The 17,332-nt window shown below is 33.2% G+C and overlaps 1 protein-coding gene across 6 annotated transcripts; it reads left to right on the forward strand.

Moving 5' to 3' along the window:
- Positions 1-2,345: 2,345 nt before the first annotated feature.
- Positions 2,346-16,794, forward strand: LOC310729771 (uncharacterized protein). Of its 6 annotated transcripts, XM_083548215.1 has the most exons (28): positions 2,346-2,419; positions 2,585-2,680; positions 2,973-3,246; positions 5,924-6,003; positions 6,099-6,479; positions 6,606-6,905; positions 7,071-7,364; positions 7,660-8,034; positions 8,903-9,193; positions 9,294-9,590; positions 9,731-10,105; positions 10,315-10,602; positions 10,698-10,991; positions 11,252-11,626; positions 11,708-11,995; positions 12,673-12,966; positions 13,057-13,095; positions 13,238-13,579; positions 13,757-14,053; positions 14,143-14,251; positions 14,341-14,373; positions 14,481-14,507; positions 14,842-14,889; positions 14,982-15,014; positions 15,131-15,157; positions 15,234-15,275; positions 15,830-15,895; positions 16,148-16,794. In XM_083548215.1, the coding sequence occupies exons 4-27, from the start codon at positions 5,967-5,969 to the stop codon at positions 15,867-15,869; spliced, it is 4,926 nt and encodes a 1,641-aa protein (XP_083404341.1). In that variant the 5' UTR covers positions 2,346-2,419; positions 2,585-2,680; positions 2,973-3,246; positions 5,924-5,966; the 3' UTR covers positions 15,870-15,895; positions 16,148-16,794. The 6 variants fall into 6 exon arrangements, 5 of the variants coding, with proteins under 5 accessions (XP_083404341.1, XP_083404345.1, XP_083404342.1 ...); XM_083548219.1 differs by lacking the exon at positions 2,973-3,246 and having other exon boundaries at positions 2,585-2,684; positions 7,159-7,364; XM_083548216.1 differs by lacking the exon at positions 2,973-3,246.
- Positions 16,795-17,332: the final 538 nt, after the last annotated feature.

Here is a 17,332-nt window from a genome sequence, read left to right on the forward strand (position 1 = left end):
TGAAATTATTGTAAACGGCACTAAATGTTATTAACACGATATCAATTCAGCGCGCATTTCTGTTTTTATCATTTTTATTAAAAAAATTTTAATACATAAATAAATAAATATAAAAAAGGCGAAATTAAAACCTCCAGCAAAACATACACTTATTTGCGACGTCCTTTCTAAACTAAGATATAAAATAAATAAATAAACTCCACCGAAAAATATTTTTAATTAGTAAACTTTTGTTTTATTTCTGTGCCAAGTCTCAAATCAAACACCAAATCCGCCATGTTTTACACAATTAACCCTCTGGGTGGCGTTTTGTGGGGTTTTTCCCTCATAATGGTGACACGAACTTAAATTTTTGTCTTTATTGATCGTACAGATAAAGTTAGATCATTCAAATCTGTGAAATGTCTATGATTATATATATAAAAGCTTCTTGACTTGAAAGAGGTGCAGTTTCTCCGGTATCACCTCATTAACTGTCCGTGTGGAAACGTAGCAAAGGCTCTTAATGATGTCCACACGTCTCTGCACTTTTATAGCCTTTATATTTAATCACTGTACATATGCTTACATATGTATCACATGCTGTAAATATGATACATGTTTATCTGCACTATTTGCATGATTGGTACTTTTTGCACTTCTTGTAGATGCCAAACTGCATTTTGTTGCTGTGTACCTGTACTATGCAATGACAATAAAGTTCTATCTATCTATCTATCTATCTATCTATCTATCTATCTATCTATCTATCTATCTATCTATCTATCTATCTATCTATCTATCTATCTATCTATCTATCTATCTATCTATCTATCTAATATGATGTGAGATCCAGTGTGACACTAAAACAGGTAGAAGTAATAACTACTTTTTACTTAAGTACATGTCAGAGCCAAGACTTCTTTACTTTCACTTAAGTAAAAATCAGTACTTCAACTTTTACCCGAGTATTTTAAAACATGAGTATCTGTACTTCTACTTAGGTAATGGATGTGTGTACTTTTTGCCACCTCTGATGTAATGTATAAAACTTCAACTAAATTAGTTTAAGGCTACAAAACAAAACAAAAAAAATCATAAAGCAAAGACATAAGCACTCAGTTCTATAGAATTCAATTTCTTGAAAATTTTATTTCAGTGACTTTTGACAATGGCATGACTGTGTACCAGATTAATGAGAAGAAAAGCATCTAATAATAAACATGTCAAGTCTTAAAGAGAATGGGTTCAAAGAGCAAAAGACCACAATATTTTCACAAAATATAGGATTATATCTTCTTAACTTTAGCTTCAGTAATTTCTTCTATCAAGGACAGAGTTGCAGTGATGCTTTATGTTGACAATAAAATAATGCTTAATAGCTGATAAAGATAAGAATTGTTTTTGATTTATTTACTTACAGAAAACTTTGAAAACTTTTACAGTAATCTTTTCAAACTCTGCCCTGTTTACTTCTCTTTTATGTTTAAATACGGACAAAGAATTTTTCAGAAAATGCTCTTCACACTTTACTCATTCACACTTTGATTATAAATAGGTCTCCAGGAAGAGGGTTGGTGAGCTATTAGATAGTAAATAAATGGCCATCTAATCATTGCACCTTATGTGGTATGCAATATTAACTTTTGTTTTTCTGTTTCTATTCATACACAAGTGCAAATCATTAGCTCTTTGTTAACCTCAACATCCCCCTGCTTACAGTTTAGAAAAACATATGATCAAATATTTTATTTTTCACTTACATGCCATTTTAAAAAGTATGCCTGCCAATAAACACTCCTGCTTATACAGTATATGCAGTTACTTTATTGTGAATCAGGTGTCAGAAGCACAATGAACAAAGATACAGAAGAGATGCAGATACAATTTAAGAGCTAAAACTAATGAGCATTTGAGAAACTGCTAACCTTCTGGGATTTTGATATCCATATCAATTATTTGATATCTTATTGTATATGCTACAGTGTTATGTTAAAATTTTCTATGAACTAAGTGATGTTTGATTAATGATGAAATATGTAATTGGTGTATAAGGCATATACAGTCACATTTATGTCTTTTTTTATTTAAAAAAATCTATAGTCTATTAAGGGTTGTGGCTGAATAAAATTGCGCTAAAGAAATGTGCATAATTAGCTTCACAACAGTCATGCTTTCATAGTCATCACAGCGACACTCCTAAGAAAATCACAGTCTTTTAATTACACACTGATGCACAATTTATTTCAGAAATGATCAAGTGCTGATTCCTCAGGATTTTTTTATGGCATCAGTTTTTCTCTGTCTCTGGAGGTTTTCTCAGAAAAAAAGGTTGTTTTTTTGTGTTACTATGAAAAAGAGAAGTTGCAAAATCTGAAGCTAACATGAAGGTTTCAGAAGCTGATAAGCATCATCGGACCAAGTTGGTGAACATTAAATAGTAATTAAAAAGCTTTAAAATAACCAAATTTTAATGTGTGTGTTTTGTGGTACATAATATACCTTCTTTTCTTTATATATTTTTTTTTGATTTTCATAATTATCACTGTTTGTTTGTAATTATCACTACTTATCAACAATGCATTTCTGTTTCTTTTTCTTAAAGTATATAGTAAGTTCATATCTGTAATGTGCTTGGTAAAGCATGACTGTTGGTACAAGGTTTTATAGTTGACTTCACTCTGCAGCTGTGTGCATTCAAGTAAGTAAGATTAAGTTTTAGCTCTTTCAGAATTGAACTGTTAACTGTTTAACTGTTTATATCATAATGTGGATTATATTATGAATTCTTAATCTGATTTGATTGGTGGTGTCTGTCATTTAAAGATAAGGCATAGATTACTATAAATGGCCTGTTCTTATACATCGTTGTGAATTTGGTAACCACTCATACACAGAGATTTGTATTTTAGGCACTGTGTATTCTAACAATAATAGTAATTCTTAGTTTGTAACATAGTATCAAAAAGTTTTATTTTTTTATTTTTTTACAGCTTTTTATACTGGGGTCTGTCACATGCCATACTGTTCATGTAAATGCATCACACCCCTTCCTGCTGCATCATGTTCATATACTCCCACTGTCTGTAGAGTGTAGTTTTAACTTATTTTCCATCATAGTGGGTGATATCAGATGCTTTTTAATCAGCAACATAAAGCAATTCCATTATCATACACACTTATCTAAGCATTATTATAGCATGAATTATATGAGCTTTTGATTGGTGTGGGCTAGATTTTCAAGAAGCAACACAAGAGAGCCACTTTGTAAGTACAAAGACAATTGTCTACATTCATTACTTTTCTCTTGCTGTCACAGTATATACGGTGTGTGTGAGTGTGTGTTTGTGGACAGAACACTATCTATACATTAAAATATAGCAGAAGTGAAGTGAAAGTCCAATTGATAAACTATTCACATAACATGAAACATATAAGAAAAAAATGGAAGTGATTGCTGGGGCCAAACTAGAAATACAATAGAGCAAACAAAAGATTGAGCAATGGGTTTGGATCGGTTAATGGCTTTAAGTGTATAGAAGGTTAGTTACTAAAAGCAGGGAGTTAATCTTCAATCACTAGGAACTTGTCTTTGCTGGATTGAAATTATAATAGAAAAAAATGTAAGCATTGTATAGAGACAAAGAAAATTATACACGTGTATATTTACATGTATGGCATTTGGCAGACACGATTATCCAGAGCAGCTTACAGCTGAGCAGGGGAAGGTTAAGGGCCTTGCTCAGGGACTCAGCAGTGGCAGCTTGGTGGTGGTGGAATTTGAACATGTAACCTTTGATCCACAGTTCAATGCCTTAACCACTAAGATACCGCCACCTGTTTTTACATATTTTATATATATATATATATATATATATATATATATATATATATATATATATATATATATATATATATATATATATATATATATATATATATATATAATCTGTAATCTGTTCTGTGCTTAACAAAGCAAGATGTTCCATTTCATTTGCATGAAAGTCTCTGTTCTCTGTTGCTCTTTATCAACATCTCACTATAACTTAATTAGACAGACAGATTTGATAAGGTAGAGACCCTTGGGGTTTCAAAAACATGATGTGCAGCTACATTGTTTATTAGTTACAGTAGTTTAATGACCTATTAAAAGCAAATTGCATCAGTCCAGTTTTGAAAGGGTATGGGACCTGCACAACTAAATCACATTAATGACATGAGTGTAGAATTATAACTACAAAGTTACTGCAATATTTTTGTGCATATGTCAAATCATAAGTAGCCATTACAATTTGTGGTTCTCTATGTATATAATGTGTAATTTTATTTTTGTGTAATTCAATTCAATGTCACGGATTACCAAAGTGGAATTCAAGCATTACATTTAGGCTAACACATTTAAAGTCAATTACATTCACCAGCTCAATGAGCACTCATAGATTTTCATAGAAATTAATTATGTTGAACAGTGTAAGATTGTCACATGAACCTGAGCTTGCATTGGTATTTATTGATTGATTGATTGATTGATTAATTGATTGATTGATTGATTTATTATTTTACTAACTTGTTTAAATGTAAATATTATGCAATACATTTATTAATGTTGGCATTTTACATTGGGTTATAATCCTATTTTTGATTTTTGAATAAGGATTAATCCAAATACTAAATTATTATAATAACTGTTTCCAAGTAGAACCTCTTGGGCAGCAGTCGAAGGCCCGAATTATGGATAAGCGGGAGAAAATGAATGAATGAATGAATGAAAGTAGAACCTCCTTTACATTACGTCTTCTAACTGAAAAGACAAAAAGCATATATATTACAAACTATTTAATTTAGCTAGCTAATAACCACAAAGCAAACTTAGAATTCAGTAGTCGCAGAACAGTGATTCATACATTTCAGAATAACCAGCAGGAGTGAGATCATCATGATAGTCATGTAGATGGCAACAAAAAAAAGGGTTTGGTGACAAATGATGCAGTTTTTGTTGTAAATAATTTTGTCATACAACCATCCTTCTCTGAAACCTAATTGGCAAGTTCTTGAGGTTAACGTTAATTAAAAATGGCAGGTTTCACTTATCATAGAACCATAGAATTTTACCTAGAACATAGAATTATGGTAACGTGAGAATGTAGAATGTCAGATATAACTTAGGACTAAGAGGAAATGTGTTTATGGATGACAACTAATTCTTATACAGGAGTGAAACCTGGCTTGGACAATCGGTGCTTTAGAACATTTGCCACAATGTAACTAAACTTCAGGGAAAAAAAAAATTATAAAATAAAATAAAGGTTAGCTTAATGAGTAGGAATAAGGGTTTAAATAAAAAATGTGTCAAAATACTTCAGTCTTATAGACAGGTGCGCTTATTTATGTTCAAAATAAAAATCTTTGTCAGATTCAGTGGGTGCGGCTTATATACGGTATTACGGTAGTCATTGTGAAACCTGATAGAAATTGCAAAGGGATGCCCAGGTAACAGTGAAATGGACTTCCTATAATGGCTAGTTTGTTTGTTATATTGTGCAAAATGTGAAATAGGATGCGATGGCAATGAGGCAGAACCCAATCTGTCAGGAGAATATACAGTGCTGTTTACTGAAAACATGAGGACTGAGGATGTTTAGAGCTAACCAGTTAACAGTTGATTGATGATTGAACTTTCACAGATAAAACCATGCACTGACCAAGTATATCCTCAGGAAAGGGCTTAAAATTAGTTAATATACAGTCACTGCGGCAGGTATTTCAATGTGAACATTTGGTCTGACAAGATGAAACAGGAAATAACCAGAGTGCTGTTTCTGTTCACTTGCATACAATATGTGATTAGTTACTTACTAAATTAATTATTTTTCTTCAAATAATTAAAGCTTTAACAGAACAAATGCAATATAATCTCATTAACATTTTCTCCTTTTTATTCTAGAGTTCACAAGTCTGTTAATCTGCATTTATTTTGGCCTGAGAACATGAAGAGATTGATGCTACTGGATTTAATACTTTATGGTACAGTGTTTTTCAAATGTAATGTTTATGTATAGAACAATAATAGGGTGTTATTAACATGGTTATTAAATAAGTATATTATTTTTGTCACACAGGCATCCTTTTTCACAACACGTGGGCCTGGTCAGTAACGATGCCACACAGCATTCGTGGCCTACAGAAATCCTGTCTTGTTATACCATGTTCATTCTACTACTCATCTTATCCACCTACGAATCCATATCGGATTGTGTGGTATCAGTATGCTGACCGTGGGTATCCTGCAGTGTTTGACAGTTGGAACCCTGCTTCAGTGATTGATAGATACAAAGGAAGGACCAGCTTATATAATCCAAAACATTTGGGCTGCAGTCTGCTGATTAAAGACCTTAGTCTTTCCCACAGCGAAGACAGAATATATGCTTGGGTAGACCCGGAAAATATTGGATGGACCACTTACAAATTCTATGATGTTTCTACTATAATTTATGTTGATTGTAAGTGTTACATTTATATACAGTTTTGTCATTTTTTTTTCAATAAAGTTGAGCTTTGCAACAGTTAATATTTGGAGGCTTAATGTAATTTTCTTCTGCTTTCTCTGCCCATTTTGAATGAGGTAGCATCTGCAAAACAGCCAAGAGTTCAGATTTTTGGAGGTGCTAAAATTGGGGATAGAATTACAATTAAGTGCACAACATATCACACCTGTCCTTATGAACCACCATCTCTCAGTTTGAAAGGGATTGAGAAACATTATGAAAAAGATGACATATTGTTAGACAGAGACATTGGTGATGGCAAGTGGGAAATCACACTGACACGTGAAGGGGTTGTTCAGTCTGAAACACAAACAATTGAGTGTTCCGTTAGACACAGTGGTGGCCTCACTACATCTACTACAAAAATACACACAGCACAATGTAAGTTATATTTTAGATTTTCAATGTAATTTATTGTTGATACAAAAAATCTAATGCATTACTATGTGTATTCACATAAATTGGTTTACAAAGAATTCATCGGTATTTTCTGACATTTTTGTTGTTATGTACTGTCTTATAGAATGACTTTATTTTGTATTATAGGTACTATTGATCAACCCAAAATTGATGATCTAAACACAGGGTTTCTGGAGGGTGTGGAACAAGACATTGTTTGCTCTGTTTCATACAGGTGCTCAAGTTACCAACCTCAGATTCTTTGGAATGATGGACATTTTCATGGAAACATACATTTTATAAGCACACAAGGAATAAGACATGAAGCTAAAGCCACATTAAAGTTTACAGCAAAGGCTAATGATAACGGCAAGACCATTACCTGTGAAACAAGATTTAAAGGATTTTCTCAAAGAGTACAGATGACTTTAAAAGTTAAGAGTAAGTAAGAATTTCTGGAGGTAATGACTTTTTAGTCACCTGTATCCTTTTCCTTCTTTGCTTTTTTTTATGCATTCAAATAACTTGTTAATGTATTTAGCATGTTCTCCTGAATGTTAAAATTAATTTACATACATACTTGAAAAAATGCTTAAGGTAAGGGCTACAGGCAAGACAAGCAGTTTTACGTATTTCTGTTGAGCACTTAGGGGCTTCTTAAATTTATTTTCTTCGGATTCCTAAATATGAAGTAAGGTATTATGAAAAATATAATGAACATGTATTTTTGTTGCAGGGTCAAAAGGCTCTCTTGATTGGAGCTTCACAATGCCCAGTAAAATCACTGGAATTCGGGGTTCCTGTGTGGTCATTCCCTGCAATTACAAATTTAAAAATTCTCATCGTAGTGGTGTTGATGTGAAATGGTATCAGTTCTTGAATTCAGCTTACTCTCTAGTGTATGGTGATCCAACACAAAATATCATGAATGAGTTCAGAGGAAAGACAAGTTTATATGCATCCTCAAATGACAAAAACTGCAGCTTAAAGATACAGCCACTTGAGAACAATCATAATAAGAAAAGTCTCTTTCCATGGATGGACCCTAATTCTATTGAAACGTACAACATAAACGATTTTAAGGATGAAACCATTGCCATTGAGGTGACAGGTATGATCAAAGCTTTTACTGGTTATACTTATACAACATTGTATAATAATAATAAAAAAAATAATACAAATTCTTAGATATTTAAATAAATATAAAACTATTATTATATGTTATTAAAAATTTAATTTGGGTGGGATTTTTATTCATAATAATAATAATAATAATAATAATAATAATAATAATAATAATAATAATAATAATAAGTGTAATGAAAATAATATAATAAAGGCTATTCTATGTGTCAGGGCTGGTACTTGTACTCAGATTTTTTAAAGTTTTAAAAGTGTTTAATGAAGTCTAATAAAGCAAACATAGCAAACATAACAACGCTATTACAAGAAGAAAAAAGAATCGAGGACACAAGTGGCAGTGATGATGCAAATAACAGACAGAGGGAAGACAACATGGGGGGAACACGAAGGACCTCTAGCGGCAGAAACAACATGTCTAAAATAACAAACCCAAATCCTGACAGGTAGTGAACTGATTTAGTTAAATTGCCCCCAGGCACAAAAGATTGTGTGAATGAGTGTGATCAGTATGCCCAAGATCAAATCAGATTCCACCATGACTCAGTTCATCTTAAAGTGGTTTCTGAAAATAAGTGATTAAGTGAGAAATGTGCAGACAATATAAACGAATATATTAATAGATGTGGATAAAATGAAATAAATGTACAATAATTAAAATATTCACTATTTGTCAAAAATATTATGAAAAATCTAAATAACTAAAAACTAAAACGACTAAAAAACTACAAATCACTAAAACCAAAGTGTGGTGTCTGAAAATGTATATTCAGAAATACAAAACACTCCAGTCAGGTAATAAAGTACTTCTGTATGTTTTTCGGTTTTGTCTTTTAAAGAGATCGTTGTGAAACCACAGGGAAAGCTTCTTGGCATAGCTAAAGTTGGTGAATCTGTAACCTTGTCCTGCAGTGTGATACACACCTGCCCTCCATCACCTCCAACATTGAGCCTTAATATTTCACGTGGAGTTTCGCCACCTCTTAGTAATACACCCCTACACAATGGGAAATGGAAAATAACCAAAGAGATTACATGGACCGTTGAAGAAAATGATCATTCTGTTACTTGTACTGTGAGATATGCAGGTGGACAGACATCAAAGACTGAAATCAGTATTAATCCTTCATGTGAGTCTGAATCAATACACAAAAACCATTGCACAACTGTACTTTTATAATTTTATTATTGTGTATTGTCTTACATCAATGTCCTTATTGTCTGTTATAGGTCCAATTGATGAAGCCCAGATTACTCCTGATTCAGAGACAGAGTTCCTCGAGGATATTGAACAAAAGATTACTTGCTCTGTTACATACATGTGCTCTAAAGACCGGCCGTACATTATTTGGAGCGGTGAATCGTTACCTGCCAGCACGTTTTATATAACAAAGCAGGGAAAAAAACACAAAGCTACTTCCACATTAAAGTTAACTCCAAAAGCTAGTGATCATGGAAAGACCATTACCTGTCAAGCAGATTTTAAAGGGAATGTTCAAACTGTGGACATCACTTTAAGAGTTCAAAGTGAGTAAGACCTCTTGGTGTTAAGGCCTTCTTGTTGTCTATGTTTTCCTTCAATATATGCATGTCCATCATTTAGCACATTTTTTTGACTGCTAAATGAATTTGCATAAGCCAACCTTTTATGTGTATTTTTAATACAGGATCAATGGGCTCACTTGACTGGAGTTTCACAATGCCCAGCACAATATCTGGTGTCCGAGGTTCCTGTGTGGTCATTCCCTGCAATTACGAATTTAAAACATTGCAGCATAGTAGGACCAATGTGAAATGGTATAAACTCTCCACTACAGATTACTCCCTGGTGTATGACCAATTAGCAAACAATATCATTACACAGTTCAAAGGAAAGACAAGTTTATTTGGATCCCCAAACGACAAAAACTGCAGCTTAAAGATCCAGCCGCTTGAAATGCAGCATAGTAAAGAAAGACTGTTTCCGTGGATGGACCCAAACTCTATTGCATCCTATCACAGCAAAAATTTTGACCACGTAACTGTTTCCCTTGAGGTGACAGGTAGGTCCACTTAAGTATAAATACACTTTAAACAGAATCCTTATCATATTTATAGCATTATTTTGTATTTATTTTTTTATTTTTTGAAAAATCAGGGTACTACAGGATTTTTAAACCAATATCACTAGTTGTTTTCGCTTTGCATATAATGTGTCTATGTATTAGGTATGTGTTGTATCACTTACTGATGATGTGTTTTACTGTTAAAGATATTGTTGAGATACCACAGGCAAACCTTCTTGGCATAACTAAAGTTGGTGAGTCAGTAACCTTGTCCTGCAGTGTGGTACACACTTGTCCTCCAACACCCCCAACACTGAGTCTGAGTATTACACATGGAACTTCACAGCTTATACACACACCTATTCATGATGGGAAATGGAAGGTAACCAGAGAGATTACATGGATCGTTGAGGAAAATGATAAATCTGTTTCATGCACTGTGAGTTACGCAGGTGGACAGACATCGAAGACTGAAACCAGTATTAAACCCATATGTAAGTCTGAAACAATAGCTGTGGATTTTATCCTTTTGCCAGATTGAAAGCCTCACTTTTTTCTTTCTTTTACAAACTTTTCATATTTTTTTCAGGTGACTTTCACAATCCTTTAATAAGTCCAAGCCAAGATGAGGTTATGGAAGGCATTGTGAAGATCTTTACTTGTACAGTGCAGCACACCTGTCAAAAGGATAAGCCGAACATAATCTGGAATTACAAAGACATGCCAGTTTCTGTTGAAACAAATAAAGTTTCTTCCTACATTTGGAAAACAGTTTCCAGTTTAAAAGTTATAGCATCAAGGGATGACCATGGAAAGACATTAACATGCACATCTCAAACTTCAGTGGGAGAGACTTCAGATCATGTTACTTTAAAAGTAAAACGTAAGTTAGTTTGCATCATTTGATTACCAGCCCAGTATAATACGTCCTGAACATACATACATACATACATACATACATACATACATACATACATACATTGGTTAATTAATACATTTGTTAATTTAATTCTAGTTTTTGGCTCAGTTTTCTCTGCATAGTAAAAAACTTACATTACATTACTTGGTTCATATAAACAGAGTGACTTAATGCTAGGAAATGCTCTACTAACTGCATGCTGCATTATTTGTTCTCTAATGCAGGAGGAATGTTTTCACTGGACTGGACCTATTCAATGCCCAGTAAGATCACAGGCCTCCAGAGCTCCTGCCTTGTCATTCCTTGCAGCTTTAAATTCACAAAAGAAAAACATAGCAATGTTGAGGTGAAATGGTACCAATACATTAAAGACAAATTTCCTTTAGTGTATGGCCCAGATAGTAAGAATATTGTAAAGATATTCCTTGGAAAGACAAGACTGCTTGAATTGCCAAGTGAGAGCAATTGCAGTTTGGAAATTAAGCAACTCAATGCGGACCACAATAACATAAGACTGTATCCCTGGATGGATCCTACACCAGTTGAGAAATTTCACAAGGAAAATTACTACGACAAATCTATTGAGCTCACCATAAAAGGTACTGCTCTTTTTTATAGAGACACTTTAAATTACCAAGAAGTGTTTGATTTTAAATCCAGTCTATTACCTGTTTTGACAGAGCAAGCTGATAAACCAAAACTAAGTATTATTGGTGTAGCAAGAGTGGGTGAGCAAGTCACAGTGTCTTGTAGTGTTCTGCATACCTGTCCATCCAACCCTCCAAATCTAAAAGTGGGGAAAGAACTTGACACTGATGTTACTTCACACAATCCAGTACAGGATGGCTTTTGGGAAATGAAAAGGATTCACACATTTAAAATTAAGGAAGAGGAGAAAACTGTTCACTGTAAAGCAACATTCCATGGTGGACAGACATCAGAGGCACAAATCGATCTTGATGCTCAGTGTAAGTAGAAAGTCCTGGAAAACAGGCTAATTGTCTCCTCCCCTTGATTTTACATTTGTCTTAACTGTTAGCTTTCTATATTAATCCATGTTGTCAGACATGCAAACACAAAATGTAACCCCTCTAATCCACCTCACATTAAAATGCTTAAAATGAGATCTTGACAGTAATTGGTGACAGCTGAGCTTAAGTACCATCACTTTTATAGGAATTTGGGTTTATTTACTAGAAATTCAATAAGATCCAAGTTGCTTATTGCTGATTTGAAAGTGTGTGGTGTTTTGTTTTAAGCAAACCCTGTAGTGTGATGGTGTTTGATGACTGAAGAAATGTCAAGACTGCCTAAATCATGTATATCCCTGGAGCGCTGTTCTGAATTAATAATTTTTTTATACATTCCGAGAGTTTAAATGTAATTGACCAAAAATCACTAAAATCAGAATCTATTCCTCCTTTCATTCATGGTGAATGTATTACAATTGCAATTGCATGTTATTGTTCTCACAATTACAATATAAAACTACCACACTTTTGACAATAATTTCACCAGAAGATATTTTAACACAAATAATGAGTCATGAAAGATCTGTATGATTTATAAGTATACACAGAATGCACACTAGTAACAGTATCTTCAAAAACATGTGACCTTACAGAGGTTTTTTATTTAATTCCAGGTACTTATACAGATATAACCATTGATCCTGAAGTGGGCGATGTTGTAGAAGGTGTTGAGAAGAACTTAACCTGCACAGTTTTCCATTCTTGCAAGAATCAGCCTCTAAATTTTGCTTGGAACTACAAAGAGTTACCAGAGACTGTGGGGACCAAAAAAGGCTCATTGTTCAAATGGGCCACCTTCTCCAATGTTTTGTTTATAGCTTCACTGGAAGATGATGGAAAGAAACTGACTTGCACTGCAACATTTCCTGGTGGAGAGATCACAACTTCAATTGTTTTACAGGTTCAAAGTGAGTGACTCCATGTATATGACTGTATGATTAAACCTATTTACACTTCTCTTGATATATCTTGATCTTCTGCTTTGTATTCATTTCTAGGATATGTGCCCAAATTTGTGGATCCATTTGAAAATGACAGTATGCATGCTTTTAAATCTTTTATACTATAGCAGTGTAAATATATTAAAGTGTTCTTAATCATACTAGGACAGAAAAAAAAAATTTTTCATTCAACTGAACAATAGCTTTGCTCACTAACTTTTGGCTTGCTTGATGTCAGCTTTCCACATTTTAGAGGCAAATGTCGTGCCCAAGATCAGTGCTTTGACCCGCTCTTGTGTGGTGATACCATGTACTTTCAAAGCGGGCGATATGCCAATTACGAACCTTCGAGGTCTGTGGTACTCCAGTACTGGTGAATATGTTTACCATACCGGAAGGTCAAACATTATGGACAACTTTAAGGGCCGCACACGGCTTCTGGGGATGACAAATGCGGAGAACTGCACTTTAGAGATTGATAATGTCCAATCTCATGATAATGGGCCGTTCTGCTTCCGTGCAGAAAAGGGCAATGATAAGTACAGCTTCAACCACAGCTGTGTGTTCATCATCATGAAAGGTGAAAACTGTAAAAAAAATACACATATTTTTTGCATTCTGCATATGTTTTTTAAAACATGAGCAATAATTGTGTTTTAAAGGTGCTCTTCTCTACAACATTATTATGGTTAAATACATATAGGACCAAAACAAGACCTAGCTTGACCAGTCTTTTTTTGTCTTTTTCTAAATGCAGCAACTCCTGACAAGCCTGTGATATCAGCTCTTCCCGAGGAGATGGAGCCAGGCAAGCGATTCACAATACACTGTTCTGTCACACATACATGTTCCTCACATCCGCCAAATATCACATGGAATGTTCGGGCTGCCAGAGAAGTGGTTAAGCATGTGGAGAAGAATGCAGGCAATTGGGAAACAACCTCCTCAATTACTTTCATCCCAACTGGCTACGAAGAAGAAGAAAATCTCATTTGCAGAGTCACTTTCTGGAAGGGAAAAAAACAAGAAAGCTCAGTCTTTCTAAGTGTGAAACGTGAGTAAGACAAAATCCTTCAGCATGGGCTGATATGTTTATCACAATGCTGCCATGGGTCATTATATGATGTTTGTGTACATTTTTAGGATTTGAAGGACTGGGTATGGGCATTATAGGACTTTATATATTTCTGCCTTTGGGTTTACTATTGCTTTTGTGTGCTGGAATTATCATTTGTAGGAGAAGAGTTCAAACGTAAGTTTTTTTCATGTTCTTTTCAACAATTTTATTAAAATATTGAAAACTTATTTTTTAATATTGAGATTTTGAACATGCTTTCAAAGGAAAACTAGTGATGAAGCAACACCTGAGAGAAGGCAAGAATTTTTTATTTATTTTTTTTACAAAAAATTGTTCATATTAAGCAATGCTTATCTTGAAATAATCACAATCACAAATCTGTCTTGTTTTTCTTTTTACAAAGGAGATCATTTTGGACCCAAATTTCCAGGTTCAAACAATGTTTTCTATAAACTCCCTCTAGAATTTTAATCACGCAGTATTATGATAAATTACAACTTTATTTATTTGAGAGTGAGGTGTGAAGATTACAAGTTTAACTGATTCTTACATGCATTAGGGGTGTGAAAATGTAATATTACAGTGCTAAACAGTGCTCACTTACATGTTATACACAAAATATTTTTTTTTATGCCAAATGTCACAGTTTAGTTCAGTTCAGTTCAGATATGATCTATTTTGTTTTATATTTCTGTCACAGTTACTGCCACTAAATACATATTTATACTCCTTTTTATATTTTCTATTTAACATGCATGCTCAAGGAGATATAATGGGACTGCAGGTTGGCTAAATTCCACTATGGAGACCAGGTATACTGTTACTGAAACTTACTTCCAAATCTGTTTGCATTTGTTACTGAAAAGCATCTTGACTATTATATCAATGGTATTATGACCAACAGACCACCTCCAAGGCCACCAAAACCAGAGAAGAGGTAAGCTTTGTTATATAACTTGCACTTCTCTGGGCAACTGAAATCTTTTAAAATGAATGTAGTTTGTGATACTGAAATGGTTCATGTGCAAAATTCTTGATCTCACTTTTTCTTAGGGGCAGCATCTGGAGCAGGTTTTCCAGGTGACTGCATTCTATATTACTACATGTTTGAGTTAAAGATTTTATTAAGACATTCATTATCATCTTTAATTTACAGGAGAAGTCCAGCAGCCAGTGCAGATCAGAGGGTGCAGTACAAGTATGTGGTATTTTAATATTACTTGGTATAGTACAATATGGTTGATGCTTGATTTTACCAGGGGAAAAATAAAAAAACAATGTAAATGAAAGCAAAAATGATTTGGATTATAAGTGAGAAGATTTCTTACTTTAAAAAAATCTGAAAGTATTGGAACAGCAAACACCTTTTTGTTGTTTTTGTTGTTTTTGCTATACAACGAAGACATTTGAGTTTTCATTTTCTTATATTTACATTTGGATGTGTTCAACCACAACTTTTTAGGTGAGCAAAAGTATTGGAACACAATTCTAAACAATTTTGCCATTTCAGTAAAGCCAAGAGCCCATTGACATTAACAATGACATGAATGGCAGTGTTTTTTTGGGCTACTGATTTGCTAAAAAAATTCAAAATAAATACAGTCCTCCAAATTAGATTGGTTGCATTTCTATTGACAGACAGAATGTTTATGTTGACCATGAATTCCAAAGAATATGTTTTTACTTTTTTAAATCTTCACAGATAGATAACATATAAATGTCTATATCTAAATGTTTAACTCTTATTCACAGGGTAAACAATACCAGAGTATCCACATCTGCAGGATATTAAAATCCCCGCTTTCCATCACCATTGAAGTACATATTTAATAATTTCTAGCTTTCTTTTTGAAATCAGATAAGATGCTGTAATTTATTAGAAAAAGACAAAGCTTATTACATATTGGTACTCAATTTTGCTGAAACAATGCTATAAGTTTACATAAATAACATCATAATACATGACTGCACAGTTTAAATATACATATAAATACATATACATACATATAAATAATCTCACTCCACCATAATTCTCTCCTGAATTAACACTGTGCTTCTTTCTCCCCACAGTGAACCAAAATCCTACATATTAGGATTTGCCACTTAGCAGTAAGTATATATTAATATGTACTGATATCGACAATTCTATTTATAACTCCAACTTTATATAAACTACCACAAATTTTACAAATAAAGAATTAAACTGTTCTATTCAGCTGATTGCATGTCTAATAATTTCTTTTGTCTTTTTCCTCACAATCCACTAAAGTATTATGATGAAGGTGATTCCACCAACACTGCAGATTTTAGAATCATCTAGCAAAATAAATGAAATGCTGTTTTTTCTATTAGGCTTGGAATATTTGGGTCTCATGCAGCTTTTGTGTGTGCTGTTTGTGTAGAATAATATAAGAAAGACAATACAGTAATCCCCTGTAAATGGACACCACCCCAATAATGCTATTTTATGTAGACAGTAATCAAATTCAAATCAAATTCAAATTTTATTTGTCACATACACATTCATACAGAGCATGACATATAGTGAAATGCTTTTTATGACTGTCCAACTTGTAAACATGAAAGAAATACAATATAAGATAAAAAAAAAACAGTAAAGCAAGCAATAAATAAAAGAGTAAAGTAACGTAAAGATAATAATCTGACTACAAGTATATGAATGTGAATAAAAAATATAAAAAAATAAATAATAAATATATATTTAATATATATTTAATAAAAGTAAATAATTGTATTCACTATTAATGTGAATAATAGTGTGCAGCGACTATTACTAGTAGTGTACTGTATTAACATTTTACTTCATTTTATAATTAATAATTATATTTTTATTAATAAATTTCATTATTTTAACATGAAACTTCATAAAAAACAATTCCCTATAAGTTTTTTGGCCTGTCATGCTATCCGCAAGAGATTGGGAAAATCAGCCAAACGAATTAGTTATGTGGCAAATGCGATTCTGCGATAAAACGGGGGCACAAGATTCGAATCCCGTTAAAGTGGGGGCTTACTGTACAGCGCTAACTAAAGGAAGAGCTTTGTAATGCCTGATAAAACACAGAAAGTATAAAAAAAAATGTAGACAGAATAATGTAACAAGATATATGTATTAATCATTTTATTTTTAGACATATGTGTGTTGGTAATGTATAACAAATGGTATAAATCATTTTATAGCATTTAGCCTCATCAGCTTTGTCCTGCAATATGTTATGTGTGTATGGAATGCAT

The sequence above is a fragment of the Silurus aristotelis genome (genome assembly GCF_946808225.1).
Source record: "Silurus aristotelis genome assembly, chromosome: 8".
NCBI lineage: Eukaryota > Metazoa > Chordata > Actinopteri > Siluriformes > Siluridae > Silurus > Silurus aristotelis.

Coding starts and splice junctions, on each gene's coding strand:
- LOC310729771 (XM_083548215.1), top strand. CDS start 5,967: ATGAAGAGATTGATGCTACTGGATTTAATACTTTATG. Junction 11,627..11,707: donor TATTGAGCTCACCATAAAAG/GTACTGCTCTTT, acceptor CTGTTTTGACAG/AGCAAGCTGATAAACCAAAA. Junction 14,508..14,841: donor TTTTGGACCCAAATTTCCAG/GTTCAAACAATG, acceptor TGCATGCTCAAG/GAGATATAATGGGACTGCAG.